General features: G+C 36.0%; 1 protein-coding gene and 1 long non-coding RNA gene across 2 annotated transcripts; one reads left to right on the top strand and one right to left on the bottom strand.

Annotated features, from left to right (window-relative positions):
• Positions 1-2,310: 2,310 nt before the first annotated feature.
• On the top strand, positions 2,311-10,701 carry LOC113708946 (uncharacterized). Its single transcript, XM_072064860.1, has 11 exons — positions 2,311-2,669; positions 3,007-3,183; positions 3,274-3,329; positions 5,446-5,511; positions 5,608-5,715; positions 5,953-6,019; positions 6,597-6,681; positions 8,134-8,294; positions 8,607-8,708; positions 9,262-9,484; positions 10,306-10,701. Exons 1-11 carry the CDS (start codon positions 2,631-2,633, stop codon positions 10,437-10,439), a joined length of 1,218 nt encoding a protein of 405 aa, XP_071920961.1. The 5' UTR covers positions 2,311-2,630; the 3' UTR covers positions 10,440-10,701.
• Positions 10,702-13,565: 2,864 nt separating this feature from the next.
• On the bottom strand, positions 13,566-14,610 carry LOC140014264 (uncharacterized). The gene is made up of 2 exons (XR_011820980.1): positions 14,551-14,610; positions 13,566-13,720 (listed from the first exon to the last, which is right to left on the bottom strand). It is a non-coding gene; the product is annotated as an uncharacterized lncRNA (long non-coding RNA).
• Positions 14,611-19,461: the final 4,851 nt, after the last annotated feature.

Here is a 19,461-nt window from a genome sequence, read left to right as displayed (position 1 = left end):
TTCTCTTCTGTATTTGTTCATTCACTGGCAGACTGTGATGTAGGCACCTCCATATAAAGTGCTTCAGTTTGTGTTTCAGATTTAGTGTCCACACACTTTTCCAGATTCTTGAGTTTTGTTGATCATAGCTCGTGCTTCCACTATCCCTCCTCAGCCTTTCCATTTGTTGGTACTGTCTTGTTTCCATTGTCGCATCATAGGCGGATTTTACTGTAAATACACTTGATTTAGTGTATCGCCAATACAATCTATCCTGGTAGCCTGTTATACTGATTGGAATAGCCTTTATCCTTTGGACATCCTCTGCTATAAACCAACGATTCAGCACCTCCTGACTCCACTCCCCATCTGCTATCAGTTCCTCTACTTTCTCTAATGTGCATTTTGGATCTCTTTGCGTTTTAATCCTTCCTTCCTCAGTCCCGTGTATCCAATTATCCTTCCAAATGTCCACTGTTTGCCCATTTCCCACCCTCTTCCCTGTCCCTCTTGTTACCAAGAACCTTGTTCCAAAGATGCTTTTCCATTTCCAAGAAGCTGCTTTAGGAGTTTCTCTATCCCAATCCTGTGGTTGTGCTAGATACTTTGCCTTCATGACCTTGCTCACAAGCAATTCTGGGTTATTTAGCATTCTCCACAGTTGCTTGGCTAGGAGAGCTTCATTGAACCTTTCCAGATCTCTAAAACCCAGTCCTCCCCTACCCTTTACCTGCGACATCTTGTTCCAGCTAATCCAATGCATTTTCCTGTTATGCTCTCCACCTCCCCACCAGAACGTAGCTATCATCTTGCTTATATCCTTACACAGCATTTTTGGAAGCTTGAAGCATGACATGGTATAGGTGGGAAGTGCCATGGCCACCGACTTGATCAGAACCTCCTTCCCTGCATGACTTAACAGATTCTTTTTCCATCCTTGTAACTTTTCTTGCACCTTCTGCTTGATATATCCAAAAACTTGTTGCTTTGATCCACCTATCAGCATAGGTAATCCCAAGTATTTACCACTTATAGCCTCCTTCATATATCCCATCTCAGCACATATATCCTTCCTCAGTTCTTTGTTTGTGTTAGCACTAAAGAAGATTGCAGACTTCTCATAGTTGATCAGATATGCAACTTATGAAATAATCACTTCCTACACTATGGATGAACCTCTCAACGTTGACAACCTCAACATCAATAATCTCATCCATAACAACCTATAATCTACTTATTGTGTTTTTTTAGTTGTACCTTTGCTACACCAACAGCCTACAATCTACTTTTTATGTTTTTCAGTCATGCCTTTGCTGCATTAATGGCCTGTTATATTGTTTATTATACTTTTCAATTATATTTTTTTCATTTTTTGGTTTGTTATTAATTTACTGGGCAAAACTAGTCATGGCCGTCTTTGAATTCTACATTGCGCATGTGTGTGGTGAGCTCCTCCTATTACAATTACTAAGGAGCAAATGGCTAAAATCAGAATGACTCATTGCTATATGACTTTGTACCACATGTATAATCAATTCTCTACAATTTATCACATTCCCCAAATAACCTTCTATGGTCATTTAAGCACCAAAGGCACCTATCCCAAAACAAATACCTTTGCAATCCCAAAACATAGCAATTAAGTAAAAGTTACCCAAAAAATAAGCATTAAACACTTGTTCTAAAGGCAATTCTTTATAACACTATTTTCAAGAGATCGTAACATCCTTATAACCAAGCAGTTGAAATCGGTCACTCAGCTATTCCTAAATGCATTCTTAAATACTACAAGGATAAGGATAAGAATAAAGGTACATTTTATCTAATTAATTTTACTACATAAAAAATTTAACACATAAAATATATTTTAATGAATGGTCGATAGGTAACCATTAAACAAACCCTATGACAATAATTATTAACTTTATTAGTATATGAATCATCTGGATTTATTACCCTCTTTGATACTCCTTTCCTTTTCCCTCTCATTCTCTTTTTCTTTTATTTTTTTAGTATAAGTGAAAATCATCAAACTTGAAACCTTTTACTTAGGTCCTGTTTGATAATTCAGTTCAATACTTAAATTTAATGAATTCAAATTTTAATATATTCTGACTGTTTGATAATAAAAATTAAACATTTGAATTAATTTAAGTGGTACTGAATTTTCTAAATAAAACTTATTCTCAAAATTAAGTGATATACTATTCATTTATTACTGAATATAATATGCACTCGAATGTATTAAATTTAATATTTAACAATTCAATACTTAAATACTCAATAAATTCAGATTTCAATTTTCAAATTTCAATTTTAACAAATTCACTGTTATATTTCATCAAACCCATCCTCTCCCCTCCTTCCCCTTCCCCTTCCTCTCCGGTAAAGAATTGCCTTCAATTCTTCTCGGTGCAACGAGTTCTATACCACCAACTAGCGAGTCTACTCTGCCCTTTTTTTAATATATATTACTTCTGGTATTAGTGTATAATAATCTGAATCTGAATCACGACGAACAACACATAGTGAGTGTGTTGGTGTGTGTGAGTTGAGAGAGGGAGAAGAGAAGAGAAGGAAAGATCAGTCCTCTCTTCTTTCTTTCTCTTCTCCTTTCTCAGGGGACTAATTCGTAGCAAAGCCTGAATCACATGGCTGACGAACCTTCCCTCACTCGATGGACATTTCAAGTATCTTCCAATCATTATTCATTCTTAATTGTTAAATTCTAAAACCTTAATGCTGGGTAGTTGACTTTATTATTTGATTCGCATGCTTAATTAAACTTTGTATTTTACTTGATTTGAGCTGTAATTATTCTTTCATACTGATTGTGAGAAACTCCTGTGACCTTGATTGAACTCATTATGTGGGAAAAAAAAAATTGGTGTTTCAACTATATGTTCAAATTATTGATACTTCGCATCGATGACTTTTGGTGGCTAAATGACAGTTAAAATTTTCCATTAGGTAAAATAATGGAGAATTATTCATATTCATTAGGTTATTTCTTTTTGGACTTTTTAGGATTTTAAGTTATTTTATGATACGAAGTTTGGGAGGAAGAGAATTCCGGAGACCAAAGAGGCGGATGCGAATGGACGAATGGTATCTGATGGCGATCCATCAAATGTGTCATCTAATGGGAATGGACATTTGAAGAGCAAATTTGACTTAGCCATTTACGAGGAGTATCAGAATCAGGTGATTTCTTGTCATCTTTTATTTGCATGCGGTATATGTTTTAATTGATTGCTAATCTAGTCGATATGGTTGATTTATGTGGTGATTTAGGATCCAAGGAGGCCGACATACAGCAATGGAGTTCCTTCTGCCGTAACTGATGCACCGTATGTGGTTTTGTATTTACGAGACATCTTTTTTCCCTTTTCTTTAAAGCTAATTGTTTTGTAGGCTTATCATTAACTTCCATTAAGAGCGTCAACATTTCATTCATGCAATATGTCAGGGGAGGGGAAGAAAGCTTGAATGGTAACCAGACTATTCTGATTGGATGTTTCCAGCACTTCACTAGTCAGAGTCATAAAATTAATTTGCCAAGCTTTTATCTCAGTAAATTGCCAGCACTTCTGTTGATTTTAGCCATTAATTTAAATGGAATGAGGCATAATCCAGCCATGTTTCTGTTAGAATTGCTGCATGTATGATTTGATGACTTAAATTCATTGAGTCATGTGAAGAGTACACTCTTAGAAAGTTGAGTCGCTCTTTTGGCACCCAAATCTAATAGTTAGCGAAGCTTAGTACCTATTTTGATTTTGGCCATTCCAAATATGCAGCTTTTAACTGAAAAACAACGCTTGAGGAAACTTAAAGATTGGCATTGTATATGTGTTTCTATTATAGAATTGAGTCATGGGCACCAGAGGCCTGCATACTAATAAAGCTTTGGACTTGGTAAATGACATTTGAACATGATATCTGCAGTCAATATGTAAGCTATTTGTTCAAACAATTTCTTTTGTACTCTGGCAACATGTTTATCTCTTTCTAAAATTTGATGGCTCTTATAGAGGGCAAAGGTTGGAATTACTTTCATAGGTAACAAAAAGAAGTTAATAGAAATCAGCTTTAGTTATTTATTGAAGGCTTTAATTATAAAAGTGGGTATTATGTCTTTAATTTAAGTGGCTGATTGTTGACTTCTGTTGCTTGGTTATGGCGAATTTTCTATTTGTCTTTGAATCCAGTTCTCTGCAGGAAAACATAGACAATTTATTCAGAAATTTGTGGGACTTGGATGAGTGTAGTTGCTTGTGGACAGCTTTAATCGGATGACTTGCATTAGTCAATTCGATGAATATGCCTAGTTACTTTTTTTGATTGCTTATGACATTAAAATGGAAGAGTCAATAATTAATCACATTCTTGCATCCCTGATAGAAATACAACAAGAACTGTGGGTAAAAAGAGGGAGGATGATTTAATTTGAAGTTCATGAACTGTATTAATATGAAAACACTTAGAAAAAATGTTTGCGCTATTAAATTCCAAGATTTGTACTAAAGGTGAACGGCACATCCTGGTTTCCCGTTACCAGCATGAAATTGCTATGCCTTTTTAACTGTTGTGATATAGTAAAATCAGTATTAGATGAATACTGAAGTACAAGGCAGGCAAAATGATCCAGTGATAAATGAAGCATCAATATCAGTGAGCTCCATGCTAGTACTCGTGGGTGTGGAGCTGATGCAAAGTTGTGCTGGCTGGGAAGAAATTATTAGTTGATCTGTGAATGTGGTAGGATTGTTTGGCTAAGTCAGTATATTTGCTATTCATTGCGTCAGTCCTGTTTTGGAGGTGGATATGTTTTGTGTAGTTTGTTTAAAAGAACATAACTGCTTTGTGCCATATGTTTCTTGTCATTCCACTACCACTTTAAAATAACATTCCATACAGCATCATAATAATAATAATAATAATAACAACAACAACAACAATAATGATAATAATATTGATGATGATGATGATGTCATCATCATCATTATTATTGTCCTCTCTAACTTAAAATAAAAGACATCAAACTTGATAGTCGAGTAAAGGTCAAATTTCCTGGACTGTTGTTGATGTTTATCACGATTATATAATTTCTTCCTGAAGTATACATGTTTACAACATGCAAAGTAAATGCTTCAGCTGTTGTCAAAGTGAGAGTGCATCCTAATATTGGCTACTCGATTGTTCGCTGTTGAGTACAGATACATGTTTACGATTGTTCACGATTATATAATTTCTTCCTGAAGTATACATGTTTACAACATGCAAAGTAAATGCTTCAGCTGTTGTCAAAGTGAGAGTGCATCCTAATATTGGCTACTCGATTGTTCGCTGTTGAGTACAGATATGCTTACAGGAAAATTTCTTTTGCATACATGTTATATATGAGTAACTTGCAGGAGCAGCAGCTTGCTGGCTAGACTTTTCACTTTTGATTTTACTTTTCAGACAGAGATCTTTGCTTCCTCCTTTTGAAACTGCTGAGATGCGTAATTTAGCAGAAAGTTTGAGTAGGTAATAAAATCAACTCTATAATTTTCTCTTTTTGTATAATTGGAAAATATGTAACATGAAACAAATTATGCGATATTTTTCTTCTCTACTACTCAGGGATATTATCCGTGGCAGTCCAGATGTTAAGTGGGAAACCATTAAAGGATTGGAAAATGCAAAGCGCCTACTCAAAGAAGCAGTGGTCATGCCAATTAAGTATCCCAAGTAGGTCTACTGTTGTTAATTTCCCTTTTAATGTGTAACTTGGAATCTCAACTTTAGCATATTGTAGCTAATCATACAAGCAATGCTTCATACATGGCAGCATCCCAGATAAGGATCTATGGAGCTCCTTATCTGTCTGTTTTACAAGACGATACCCTTAAGCATGGAGAAGATTATTTGAAATTCTTGTTTAACTTGGCCTGACTTTTCTTTCTTTCTTTCTTTCTTTCTTTAAAGATACTTTACTGGACTCTTATCACCTTGGAAAGGGATTCTTCTCTTTGGCCCTCCAGGAACTGGAAAGGTAGTAAATGTTTATCCCTTTGATTGGTATACTATACTCTTAATTTGGAGTTCCATATGATTTTCTCATGATCGCTGTTGTTTCTTCTTGTGTTTTCCCATCTTGTTTTGATTAACTATATGATCCATCCTGTGAGGCTGCTGTCGCTGACCTCCAAATGTGTAGTTGTGAGATGTAATTCTTCTAATCAAACAATTTTTTTGAAGTTCAACATGGAAGATCTAGAGTTAAATCAGCCTTTTATTGAATATGACATATAATGAGTGGACATATTGATTGGTGGTGCTATTAGCTGAAAATATGGCTTGTCACTTGTCAAAGGGAGAGAACAGGTGGAAAAGAGGTTATTGCCCGCACTTCACGAACTCAAACATTGGGACCTGCATTAAAAATTCTGATGTGTCTAATATTAGCTTACTTTTCTCCATCCTGTTAAGTATTCAGTTACGCATTTAACCAATTGGTCGTCAAGAGTAACTAAGTTTTCTTGAATGTTTATATGATACTTGCATTACAAGGTTTGTTGAAGCTTCAATCTATGGTTATGTGTAACGATTTTTTTGTTTAAATACTGCAGACTATGCTTGCAAAAGCTGTTGCGACAGAGTGCAAAACCACATTTTTCAATATTTCTGCATCATCGATTGTCAGCAAATGGCGTGGTATGTTGAGCTAATTACCTTGTCAAGGTCATTTCTATTTTGAAACTTGAAATAATGCTCATTGTTGCCTGAGTAACCCTTACATATTCTTGCTTATTTGGTTGTTGCATATATTTGACTAAACAACAATTAGACACCTTGAGATTTAGCTATTGATATAGCCATTAGATTTGAACTGTTGGACCAACCTCACTTGTCAAGGTAATGAAGGGTAAAATGAGACTAACAGTTGTTGCAAAGTGTATTGCACTCTGTCCACATAATTAACTAACTAGATGATAACAAAACTACTCCTTGATGTCCTAACCTCTACTGCTGACCTAGCAGACATGTCTTCGCCCCCAACTAACGTTGCTAAGCAATCTCACTAGCTGCAGCCAGGCCCACAGATTCTGCAATCATCAGTGTTAGCTTGTGCAGAATGTCTGTTCCTTCTCATTGCTTTCAGTTTGATTGAAATTCTCTCATTTCCTACCATAAAGTTAGACTGGTTTCAATGAGCCAAAGCCCCAGAGAGTGCCCTACATTACTTCACAGCTGCTTCCTTAGCTGTCTGACAACAAAAAGTCATTGCAGGCAGTGAGTTCTACATCCAAAAAAATGAAGTCAAAATAGGCACAGTCAAAGTCTGAATTTTTTATATTTCTCAAGAAATTTGTTTAATTTGAAGTTTTAACTTTGGGGTTGTTGATGTTTCAGTCACAGTATTTTCACAATTTAGGAACATACATTGCATCTACATTCCATTTTTCCTCTTTCATGGAAATTGAGGTTTTGAACAATTATAAATAATTGAGTTCTATTATATGGTTGCTTGAGTTTGCAGCTACATTCATAGTAGGAAATTTGGAACCTTGGTTATTTATTTTGACAAAGGAGTTAAAATCAAGTTTTGTGCTTATATGTGCAATAGCTCGAGTATGGTAAAACCAGTCCTTTTTGGTCTTTGGGGTTTGGTTTCAAGTTTGCCTTGTTTTTTATTGGGTTAGGTAGATTGTGTGATCCAAAGTGTACTGATATTATGCAGAATTGATCTTGATTGTGCGCTTAAGTATCATTGTGCGGTGGAAAGTAAGATATCCAACTTGGCATTTAGCAAACAATGCAAATCCCAGTTGTGTTTGTGGCATGGTGACCTTGTTGCCCTTAGGGCTTGATGTAGCATCTGTCTTTGGGCAGTTTCACCACTGTTAGATCACTACTTTGCGAAATTGTTTTCCACAAACTGATATTGTCTGTCTTTTAATGCAGTATATTTCATGTTATAGTTTTTTGTGTTCTTTCTTTATTGGTTTTTAAGAATTTGGCACATAAATTACTGAATACGTTACCTTAATGCAATTGTTCATGATCCCACAGCAAACCTTTTGCTTCCACTTTTGTCTTCCAGAACATTGATTTAGCTAAATGTGTTATATTTGATAAATAATCCAAAATGGCCTAAAATTCCAGGTGATTCGGAGAAGTTGGTGAAGGTGTTGTTTGAGCTTGCTAGACATCATGCTCCTTCAACTATATTTCTTGATGAAATTGATGCTATCATCAGCCAACGAGGTGAAGCACGCAGTGAGCATGAAGCAAGCAGACGATTGAAAACTGAGCTGCTGATACAGGTCACACTTGATTTCTACAAGTGCATGAAGTATATTTATTTTATTGTGTATTAGATAAATATACATGTCGGTATGTTATTTTGCCTCTTTTGGTTTGTTACTGAATGCTTAAGTAATTTATTTTTTTAAATGTACTACCATTTACCTGTGACCTTTAGTTTAAACATTAAACTTTGATATTGATGAATATTATTATTAGGTTTCGTTTGTATCCATGCAGCTAAGAATATCATCCTCCTGTCCCCTGATTCAATGACTAACTTTATTTGATTTAAACATGCCTCAAAACTGATGGCTTTAATTAGACTGCAGATGGATGGTTTGACTTGGTCAGAAGAACTTGTGTTTGTTTTGGCGGCAACAAACCTTCCATGGGAACTGGATGCTGCGATGCTCCGGCGTCTTGAAAAACGGGTATTGTATTTAATATGGCATACATAGCTGGAAGAATTACATCACATGCAGTTTAGTGTGAAGTGAAGTACGTGAAAATTTCGTGAAGTCATGTCAGTTTTCTTTCTGGCCATTTATGAATGGGTAAAAAAAAGTGTCTATCATGACTTAAAAGATGAATATTGAGCAAATATAATGCTGTCTTTTGAAGCAAAGACACATTTGCAAAATGTTATACTCGTACAATTCAGTCTGTTGACTTCTAAGTTGTGACAGATTTAATACAGCCCATCTAAATGGTGATAAGTGTTAAGTTGAATTTGAATGAGAATCCTAGGTAAATAACTATTTACTGATAATTTCATAAGTTTATGACAAAAGGCTTTACTTGTCATTCTTTAGTCTTGGTTTTCATGATTTAATGACTAAAGAGATTCACACTTGCTCTTGTTTGCCTTTTGGTGTGAGTTTGTCAGTGTAAGTTAATAATTCTTCTGTAATGGGAAAGAAAATCCATTCAGACATAGCTTTGTGTTTGTTTATTGAAATTTTACACTCAAATCTGTGGTGCTAGATCCTTGTTCCACTCCCAGAACCAGATGCACGAAGAGCCATGTTTGAGGAACTCTTGCCATCGAGCTCTGGTGAAGAGAAACTTCCTTATGATATATTAGTCGAAAGAACAGAGGGTTATTCTGGTTCTGATATTAGGTTATTGTGCAAAGAGGCTGCCATGCAGCCCCTAAGACAGTTAATACTGTTTCTTGAAGACAAACAAGAAGTCATGCCTGAGGATGGTATGCTATATTCACCATTATTTGCTGCAGTCTTTACTCTAGGAATGCCATGTGCAAAAGGAAAACTGAAATTTATATACATACATATAGACACACACACACTCACATGTATATATATTTATATAACACAACACATACGTAGCACACTGACACACATAATGTATGTATATATACATGTTTATGTATATGTATGTGTTGTATATGCATATGTACAGGTTTGTCTCCCATGGACAATGATTGTGTGGATCAAGAAATCTTTTAATGAATATATTGTGCTTTTACTTGCCTCTGCTCTGCTGTGTACCTTTCTGTTAAAGGACTGAAAAGGATGTCCTCTTTTGATTGGTGGATTCTATTTTGTGCAAGGAGCTTAATGGGAAAAAAGGTTTTTGAAATCATCCGTTTGAACAATTCAGTTTGGATGACAAAAAGATTTGAATAAGCACTCTAGGTCTACCACCTAAATTTAATTAAAGGACAATAATGGATCTGAAATGATGCCAATTAAATGAAGGATATTAATGGTTTGAAAACCTTGATAATTGTTTATTGGTAAAGATTTGAAATCCATACATGATCTGGGTATCTATGCAAGTTCATTGAAATGATTGGAGGGTTGTTGAAATATGATGTGTTCAATCTGCAACCAAACAGTGGTTGAGCAAGTGTTTTGTCAATTATCTGAAGTGATTTGATTAAGGATGTGCTAATTAACTTGGTGTGCTAATTAAATTGGTCTATCGATGAATCATTGTTCTCATTATATAGTTGGGTCCAAGTTACTAGTGTACTTGGTTGCATAAAGTTTTTGTTGCTTGCAGAGTTACCTAAGGTTGGACCAATTACACCTGGAGACATAGAGGTCGCTTTGAAGAACACAAAGCCCTCTGCCCATCTCCATGCACATCGTTATGAGAAATTTAATGAAGATTACGGCAGCCAAGTACTCCAGTGAAGGCAAAGCTTTCTTATGTTGAAATGGATTTATTCCCTTGTTTTATATGTATATAGGAAAAACTTGGTGCAAGGCTGGGTGAAAATTGAACCAAAGTCATTTTCCTTCGGGAGGGGTGGTGACTTGGCTAGTGCTTGCTGGCTCCTGTTCTTTTGTTGTTTCACTAGAATTTTGTTCTTGTACAACTGTGCAAGTCTAAACCTTCGAATTTCAAATCCTGTTTGGGCCAAGTTAATCTGACTTGTTACTGAATGTTCTGGAATATGTTATATTCACTAGAAACTTCGTCCTTAAGCAATTTGGATGGAGAATAGAAGGATTAGAGGCTTCGAACTGTATAGAACAAGTAATTTTATGCACCAAAGCCTGTTAGACCACACCTGTTTCCGTTTCTCTTGTGGCAAGGTCCGTTTTGGTATGGTAACCAAAAAAAAGGGAAGGAAAGGAAATTTAATAGAAAACAAGCCTACTCAAATGTTTTGTCCAGCTCTGTGGACTGACGCTTTATTTGCTACAATATATATATATATATATATATATTGGTCCCCTTGCATGTGGGTGCAGCAGAACGGGGAGCCGATCTTTTGAGTTACGGCTCCTTGGAGCAGGCAAACAAACCTGGGGTGGTCTATGTTACTGATACTTAATGTATATAGGCATATGAAAGTACAATCCTCTAGGGCTGCAAAGGTACTCATAAATAAAACTTCGGACTGTAGGAATAGCCGATCAAACAGGCTCCAACGGATTAGGGGCGTGAATGAGGATTTGCATTTGGGGCAGGAACGGTCACCAGGCCGACTGTTCTTGAACAATCCTTCCACAAAATGCGATGAGAGGTGAAGAAGGAGCCACGTCTACTAGTTATGTTGCTGAACCAAAAATGACATCGTTACAATAAGTGGGTAGGATAAAAAAGTGAAAAATGTATTGAAGTCCTAACGGTCCGTTTGGGACAAATAAACTGATTCAAAATTCAGATATCAAATGAAAAATTTGAATGAACCACATAAAACGAAAGGAAAAAGTCAGGAAAGCTTGGATTCATTCTTTTGTACACCAAAATAAGTCTTGCTATCTCTACGGATATTTGTGAAAAATAATTGAGAGATGAAAATGCAAACATTGATGTTTATGTGAAGAAGAAAGGAGGTGAAATCTGTTGAGAAGAAGCCAAGCACGTGGGGCATTTTGAGTGAAAATGGAAGGACCATTTTATTTTTGCAGACATCTTTGGGAGGGAATGCAACAATTGATGGGGCTAAAAATTGTTAGGACAATTTCGCTGCATCCATTCCAAGGCAGGCAGCAAAGTAGAAGGAAATAGAGGAAATACATTTACAATAGTCTCCGGTTTTGTCGAACAACAAAATAATAGCAACTGTACCATCCGACGTTGGTGAAACATAATGCCCCAATTTGACGAAGGCAATGTCACTAAACCATGTCCTGAACTCCATCTAATGATTTGTCACCTAATGCATATATGTAAATGGACAAAATAAATCAGTTTTGAAGTATGAATAGGAAGATGACGGGTAGCACAAATTAGATATAGTAAGAGCCAACCTGGGGAAGGTATGCACAAAAAACTTATACATGCCAAGTGTTTATAAATTTGACTCAATAGATGAATTAAATGACTGGGAAAGTTTATAGGCATATAAAATAATAGGGAGAGTATGAAGGCAATCATTACTTGCTTTTTTCATTCTTGTTGTAGGATAGCAGTGACACCATACAATTTAGATTATATTACTGGTTGTGGATGGGCATTCACATCATAGTAAATTGACACATACAAAGATAAAAGATAAGTAAAGTGAGTTATTGTAAATTACACAAATGAAATAAGAAGTACAACAAAGATTCTTCCAGGGTTACAAGGTATCTGAGTGATTGTGGCTAGTTATACTTGTTGATAGAAAATATTTTTTGAGATAAATTACTGACAGTTGAGAAATACTTTCATGTATCTCTAAAGAAGAATTCTTCCAAGATTACGAGATATTTGAGTGATTGTAGCTAACTATAATTGTTGATATCAAATATTTTTTGAGATAAACTACTTATAGTTAAGGATGCGGGGCCTGGACAGTTGCCAGTAACAATTGTTCGGAATGATGTAATATTTTTTGAACAAGGTGTGACTTTACATGTACAACTTGTAAAATTTAACAACAGAGAAGAATTATTACATATGAGACCCACATGAACAACAACACAATGTCACACCTTTGTTGTAAGAATGTACAAGAAATTTACATAGAGTTACAAAATGTTCAAAAAAAGTTACATTGTTCAAGGACAATTGAACTGGCAACCGTCCCTGCCCCGTGTCCCATAGTTGAGAAATACTTTCATGTATCTAACATGGTTTGGCATCTATATACTTAGAGAATCACATTTGAGTGGAAAATAATAAAGAAGGAATAGGCGTTACAAGGGGGAGAAAACTGCACACTCTATTAATTAAACATTGCTGGTTGCTACTTCATGTTAGAAATTTGACATGGTCATAAATGCACACTCAACTAGTATAATGATGTTAAATTAGGTCCCGAAAATTGATAATAGAACCTTTGTGGGGAAAGAAATGCATACATTAATAACCACTGGTGGTTGTTTATTCTTGTTTACAAGTTGGAACCCCAGTCAACTATAGATTGAATAAATAGATAGTTTTTTATTATGCTAGACTCATAACACTCATTAGAATGTATTTACACTTAGTTTTTAATGCATTACCATATGTTCAATCTATTTTACAATGTACTAGGGAAAGAAAGTTAAATTGCTAATTTTAGATTTTGTTTATCGATATTGCTAATATGAAGTTATTTGTCCATATGTATATTGCAATTAGTCATCGCAGCTATGACGCCCCCACTTCTCCCTAAGGTGAACCAAAGGGTATCTGCGAGACGCCTTGTGACAGCCCCACCTCTCCCTAGGGCAAACCCTAGGATATCAGCGGACTGCCTGCCCAGCTCTCGCCAGGACTCAGTTGTTCAAAGTACTAATATCATCAATGAAATGAATGTAACATTTGACAATGCAGGGGATTGAAACACTAACTCAAACATAATCACTAATCCAACAATTCAGCTTAGTACACATATCATCGCATGCCAACTTACCACGCTTCACTCAAAATTACATAATACAAATCACCCTTAAGAATTTAAGCTTACAAGTTTGCTTAAACGAAAGTTACAACCTCACAACGCAAGAACGGCAAAATAAAGCTAAGAAATCCCTCGATCAAATCCCTTCCCGATCTGTTAAGGAAAACAAAGGGAATGGGGTGAGCTAAAGCCCAGTGAGGTTCCAGGTAAACAAGTAAACACATAGCCACATAAAATCACAAAATAGCCAACTAAACACCGTACAGTAAAATAACAGTTTAATCACAGTTCAATTCAAGGATACGGGTGGCTTTCAAAAGCCAAAGGTCCACTTGAGTTTGATCATAATTGCCTCCTATTGACACTCCGTCAACACTTGTAACAGTATATAGGTCCGTAGCACACCACTTTCACCAGTCTCCGTCCACCAAACAACCCCCCACCGGGCCCGCACTCCATAAACAGTAGTTTGGTAATACTCGAGTATACCAGGAATCCGAGTTTCCAATGCTCAAGGATTCCAATGAAACAGTATCAAGCCGAGGATTTTATCACTAGTGGTGCTGGACAACACAACAAGCAAGCACAACGGCTATGCTTCACCAGGGACCTCCAAGCAAGATTCGATTTCCAGTGAACAGTAAACAGTCCTCAAGGTTTATCGGCCTTCTCGACCAAGCCCTTGCTGGCTCGATACAACCGACTCACCTATGAGGTTGGGTACCCAAACAGTAATAGTAATTGGTGGAATGTCATCCACGAAACTTAAGCACAGTCATGTATAGCAATATCTCATTTCATGTTAATTCATTCAGTAAGTAGAGCCTCAGTGAAAAGAAAAATAACCAGGAAGGTCGAGTGCGATAAAGTACACACTCGCCTCAATTTTAATTAAAACAGTGTTTGGCTCAATCAATAACAATTCAATACTTTCAAGTACACCAATATTTCACATAACAAGTAGCAGGTAGTGGAACACTCACCTGTCAAGCAAAAGTAATAATCGACGTCAAACGTCTCAGTTACGATCACCGTCGTTGCCCAAACCTAGGTCAACGAGTGAAAACATTAATGATTGGATTCGTTCCCTACTAAAGTATAGGTTCAGTAAGAGGCCAAGTGAGTAGCTTAAGTTACTTAATCCGGCATGCAAATAGGGTCTAAACCACGGTGAAAGTTCATGGAAAACAAGTCTAGTATGTACATAAAAGTTTGGCAAGAGAAAAGTTTCACTAAAGCTCAAAGACTTCATTACGGGTTAAACTATCTCGCCCGGTCAGCCTCGGGAAAATGGTCATTTCTCATTGTGGGAAAGTTGGAATTAGGTTCCGTTAGTTGCATTGGAAACTAGGCTCATAAGGCTAAATTTGTCTAGAAGAAACCATTTCCAAAATCCCAACATAAGTGGCTCAAAATTAAGAAACCAAAAGAAATTTCTGGACTGCCTCGGATGAACAGTACCGCACGGGTAGCCGACTTCCACGACTTGCCACGAATTGCTCGGGACGAACCAGAACATGAGCCAGGTACTATTTTAAAGCTCTAAGAGTCTATTTTCCAATTCCACAAACGGTACTCAATTCAGATCAGTGAGTAAAACGTTATAGCCTTTACAACATGGCTGGACAGAAAGTTTCTGGACCTAGTCCAGTTTTGTCCCTTTGCTTGCAACTCAAAATTTACTCAACCAAATTGGCTAATTTTTTGTAGACAACCTCTAGACACATAACCCAACATATATCACTCACATTTGTAGCCAAAATATGCATGAAACATCAGGGCAAAATTCGGACAGCAAGCTGGACAAATTTTGGTCAGCACACTTAATTCTTTCCCAACTTTCACTCTTCTCATTATTTTCACTTTTTGCATATCCCAAGTATTACATCTGACCATATAGGGTTTTAAAGCATATCAATATCTCATAAACATACATGAATAAGGGTTGAACATTTCATCAAACACTTGGTGTGCATACTAACAATTCATCCACTACTTGTTTAATTCAAGGGGTTAACTTCTAATTCCAACCACAACAACTTGCAATTCATGATTAGAGCTTATAGTAGGTGATCTAACACATAAAACCCCCAAATTAAAGAGTACTTACCTTACTTACAAGGTGTTCAAATCACCAAGAAATCCACCAAGTAGAGGCTCCAAGGTTGGGATTCAACACTAAAAACAAAGAAAGCTTCCTTGCAAACCCTAAATTCCTCTCTTGAATTTTGGTCTTTGATTTGTTTAGGTAAGAAAACCTGATTTGGGAGCTCTCTCTCTCTCTCTTCCTTGAGCTGAAATTCGGCCAACATGAGAAGAAAAGAAAGGGTTTGCTAAGTTTTTATTTTGTCTCTTAATCCTTAGTCAACAAGTCTATGGTCAAGGTTTTGCCACATGGCCCTTTTCTTAACCAAACATTTCTTAATCTTTGACTAATGGTCTACTTAACTTTCCAAATGTACCAATACATGATTAACATCTCTCATCACTCACATAACTTGCTACCACTAACAAAAGAACACTTGGACAAACACAAGTGGTGCATTAATTTAATATAGCTCAAGAAAATATTCTTACTTCAAGTAAAATAAAATGGAACATTATACATGGAAATTATTGTAACATGTAGAAAATATTTTATAAGGGCATATAATAAATGGTCTAGATCTTATAATAAGGCATGTAAATAAGAAAGTTGTGTTTTAAAGTGAGGGTCAATACAAGGGATTTGTTATAACACATTGTGAAATATAATGTTAGGGCATATAAGAGGTGGTTTAAATCTTGGTGCAAGGCATGTAGTTTGGAAAAATTGTATTTTAAAAATGAGGGTTCTCACACTTTCTCCCCCTTAAAGAATTTCGCCCTCGAAATTCTCAGCTTGATTACTGAGTAGTTCAAAATATTTTCGTTGAATATCCTTTTTAACTCTCTCGAGTCCTGTGAGCGCATGCTTTAGTAAGACCAGCAATACAAAGCCATATTATGTAGGAATTGAAGCTCCAAATCTTTTTTTTTTTTTTTGAACATGTATCCATTTACAAGTTTCACAGTTGTATAACCTATCGAAATATAATACTAGCTTGTTCCCATCGAAGAATAATCCTTATATCCTTACTAATCAATGTTGTAAAAGTCATTTAGAGTAGAAAAGTATTACTTATAGCCAAACGTTTAGAGAAAGTAGAAAAGACGTTCAAAATGCAAAGTTGTAAACTGTCCGACCTAAGGTGGTTTGAGAACTCATTTTCCTTTCATTTAAGTCTTGATTCCACTCATAAACCAACCTCAAAATAGTTTACCAACTCCAATCCTAAAGTTGGGAATGTAAGTAGGAATAATCCTAGGAAAAGTAGAATTTTATTTTATTTTATTTTATTTTATTTTATTTTTTTTAGTTTTACGTGATCTCATTTGAAAATCTTATCTCAAGATTCTTATGTCCAAAACTTAAAAACTTTATACTGTTGGAATATGGATTCAAATTGTTACAACTTTCTAGAAGGTACCATTGTAAGATTCAATCCATGAGTCGGTCAAATTTCAACCTAAAGTTGCTGCTTCACCCAGTAACAGACAGAACAGGTATACAGTTTCAGTCAACTTTGAAAAATTATAGATATTCATGGGAATTGAGAACAATACTGATACTCTGAACCTAGTTTCAAACATAATAAGTGAAACTCAATTTTGACTTTTCTACATCAAGATATAACAAATTCTGTAAAACCTTCCAAGGTGCCCTGCGGAAAAATTTTCAGCGACACATCCTTTGTTTACTAACTTTTCCTAGCTCATTCAAGGCTTCATTCTTCCCATGAAATAGCTTCAATTCAAGCATATAAATACCAAGCCCACAACTCACTACATCAAGCATATAACCGTCTCTACTCAAGTTTAGCAAAATGAAACCCGAAACTGAAATTCTTAATCACCAGCTAGAATTTTCTTTAGGCAAGTCATAACAAATCTATCAGACCATGGTCAATACTTAAGCATGACGTGTGATAGAAAATTCACCATAAAACTATAAATTACCACAACACTAGTTCAACCCATGAAATTTTCCATAAAGCTGCCAAAAGTACTACCTTAATCCACTAGTTTACCTATATTGGTAGTAGAGGAAAATTGCTAGCCAAAGTTACCTTATAACCTCAAGAAAGATGGAAATCCAAGGGTTCTTCCTCAAAAATCGCTCCATCAATACGTTGACATCTTTCTTAGTTAACATTTCCATGGAGTAACTTCAGATTCAAGTACAAAATTGAGGTTGGAGTTGGAGGTCTCTCTTTGGTTTCTCTTCTCTCTTGGTTCGGCCAAGTAAGAGGGAAGATGAAGACAATTCAGTCAAATTGTTGATTTAGTCAAGGTGAAAAATGTGACGCAAACTTTAATCTCGATAAAAGAAGAGTTACAACATGGTTACTATTCTTACTGGCTCGTTAACCCATGCATTGTATATTAAATCATTTCTTCCCTTCGAGCGACAAACAATAAATTTTTAACTCAAAGACCAAAGTAAGGCAACAAACTCGGGAATAAGGATCCAATACTGCACAACCACCAATATTTCATAGCACTTATTAAAACAGCAGGTACCAAGTCCACTATTCCTAAGGGAATACATCTTGCTATAAAAAAAAATGTCATTATGCATAGTCCAATGATTATAATTTATCCGGGCAAAACCTCATTAATGGCTATTCAACTAGGCAAATGTACTGATGCAAACTTATTCTGTACCTCTTCTGGAACCCCTTCATATTTCCTTTCAATTGTATGTCCTGATACGGTAGTTCAATGTTCTCTAGGTATTTTGGTTCCCATCATCTTTCCCAGTACTCAGTTCATCTCTTTTGGAACTCTACTTCTTTTTGAACAGTCTCTATTTTCTCATGCAGATCAATCACCTTTGTCATCTCACCGATTCACTTATCGATAGCAGCTTGCCAGGCAACTCTAATTATGATTGGCTTCGTAGAAGGTCTAATCATATAACTTTTAAGTTCATTCATTTCCAATCCGACCACGAGGAATTAAACTTAGCTATTCCCAATTGAGATAGACAAGAAAGCAGAACACAAATGGGGCAATACTTCAAGATACTATGCCACTTATTTATGTTATGGTGTCTTAACACAAGAAGTACAATTGCCACTTATGTACATAGTGAAACCCTAAAGCGTATTTTGTATATCAAAAGTTCCACATCTTATCTCAAGCTTTTGTGTACAGGTATAGAACCCAATTCTTTTCTCCAATCCCCATACAAAATTCCAAAACTCTTGATCTCAACACTATAATAATCAAAACAAATCCATACTTTGATATTAGTGGATAGGTGTCAAGGAAGTATAGGAAAGAATGTCACAAGAGGAGTAGAAATATCAATGTAGTTGTAATCAAACCGCCACACATTCGAAATAAACACTCATCAAGTCTTCACAGTCACAGGAGAAGGAAATAGGTCTTCAGTGCAAATTTCTCAACGTACACTATAGTCTAGCCACCGTCTATAGAAATGCTAACAGACTATTTCAAGATTAGTCCATGATAACTTCCGAGATATATCCCCTCAATCAGTCCAACAACTAGGTCAAGTGTCAGAATCTTCTGTACCTTGACTTTTGCCATTAAAACTTATCTCAAGTACCATCAAGATACAGACCCTTATTCTAGTGCTCTCCTCTTTTTGGTACTCAAGTACAAGAATCCATAATAAGGTAATTCACAACTCGAGCCGGCCAGTCCCAAGAGTAAATCATCCATATTACAGATTCCTACCCGACGTACATATCTATTCCTCCCAAGTATCCTGATAAAGGGTTTATACTTATAACAGTCATCATTTATAGCTTACGCCCCAGAAGAGCACCTAGTGCTTACCACTT

Source organism: Coffea arabica, chromosome 9c, assembly GCF_036785885.1.
Source record: "Coffea arabica cultivar ET-39 chromosome 9c, Coffea Arabica ET-39 HiFi, whole genome shotgun sequence".
Classification (NCBI taxonomy): domain Eukaryota; kingdom Viridiplantae; phylum Streptophyta; class Magnoliopsida; order Gentianales; family Rubiaceae; genus Coffea; species Coffea arabica.
The sequence above is the reverse complement of the archived record's forward strand: the minus strand, read 5'-3'. Positions and strand labels throughout refer to the sequence as shown.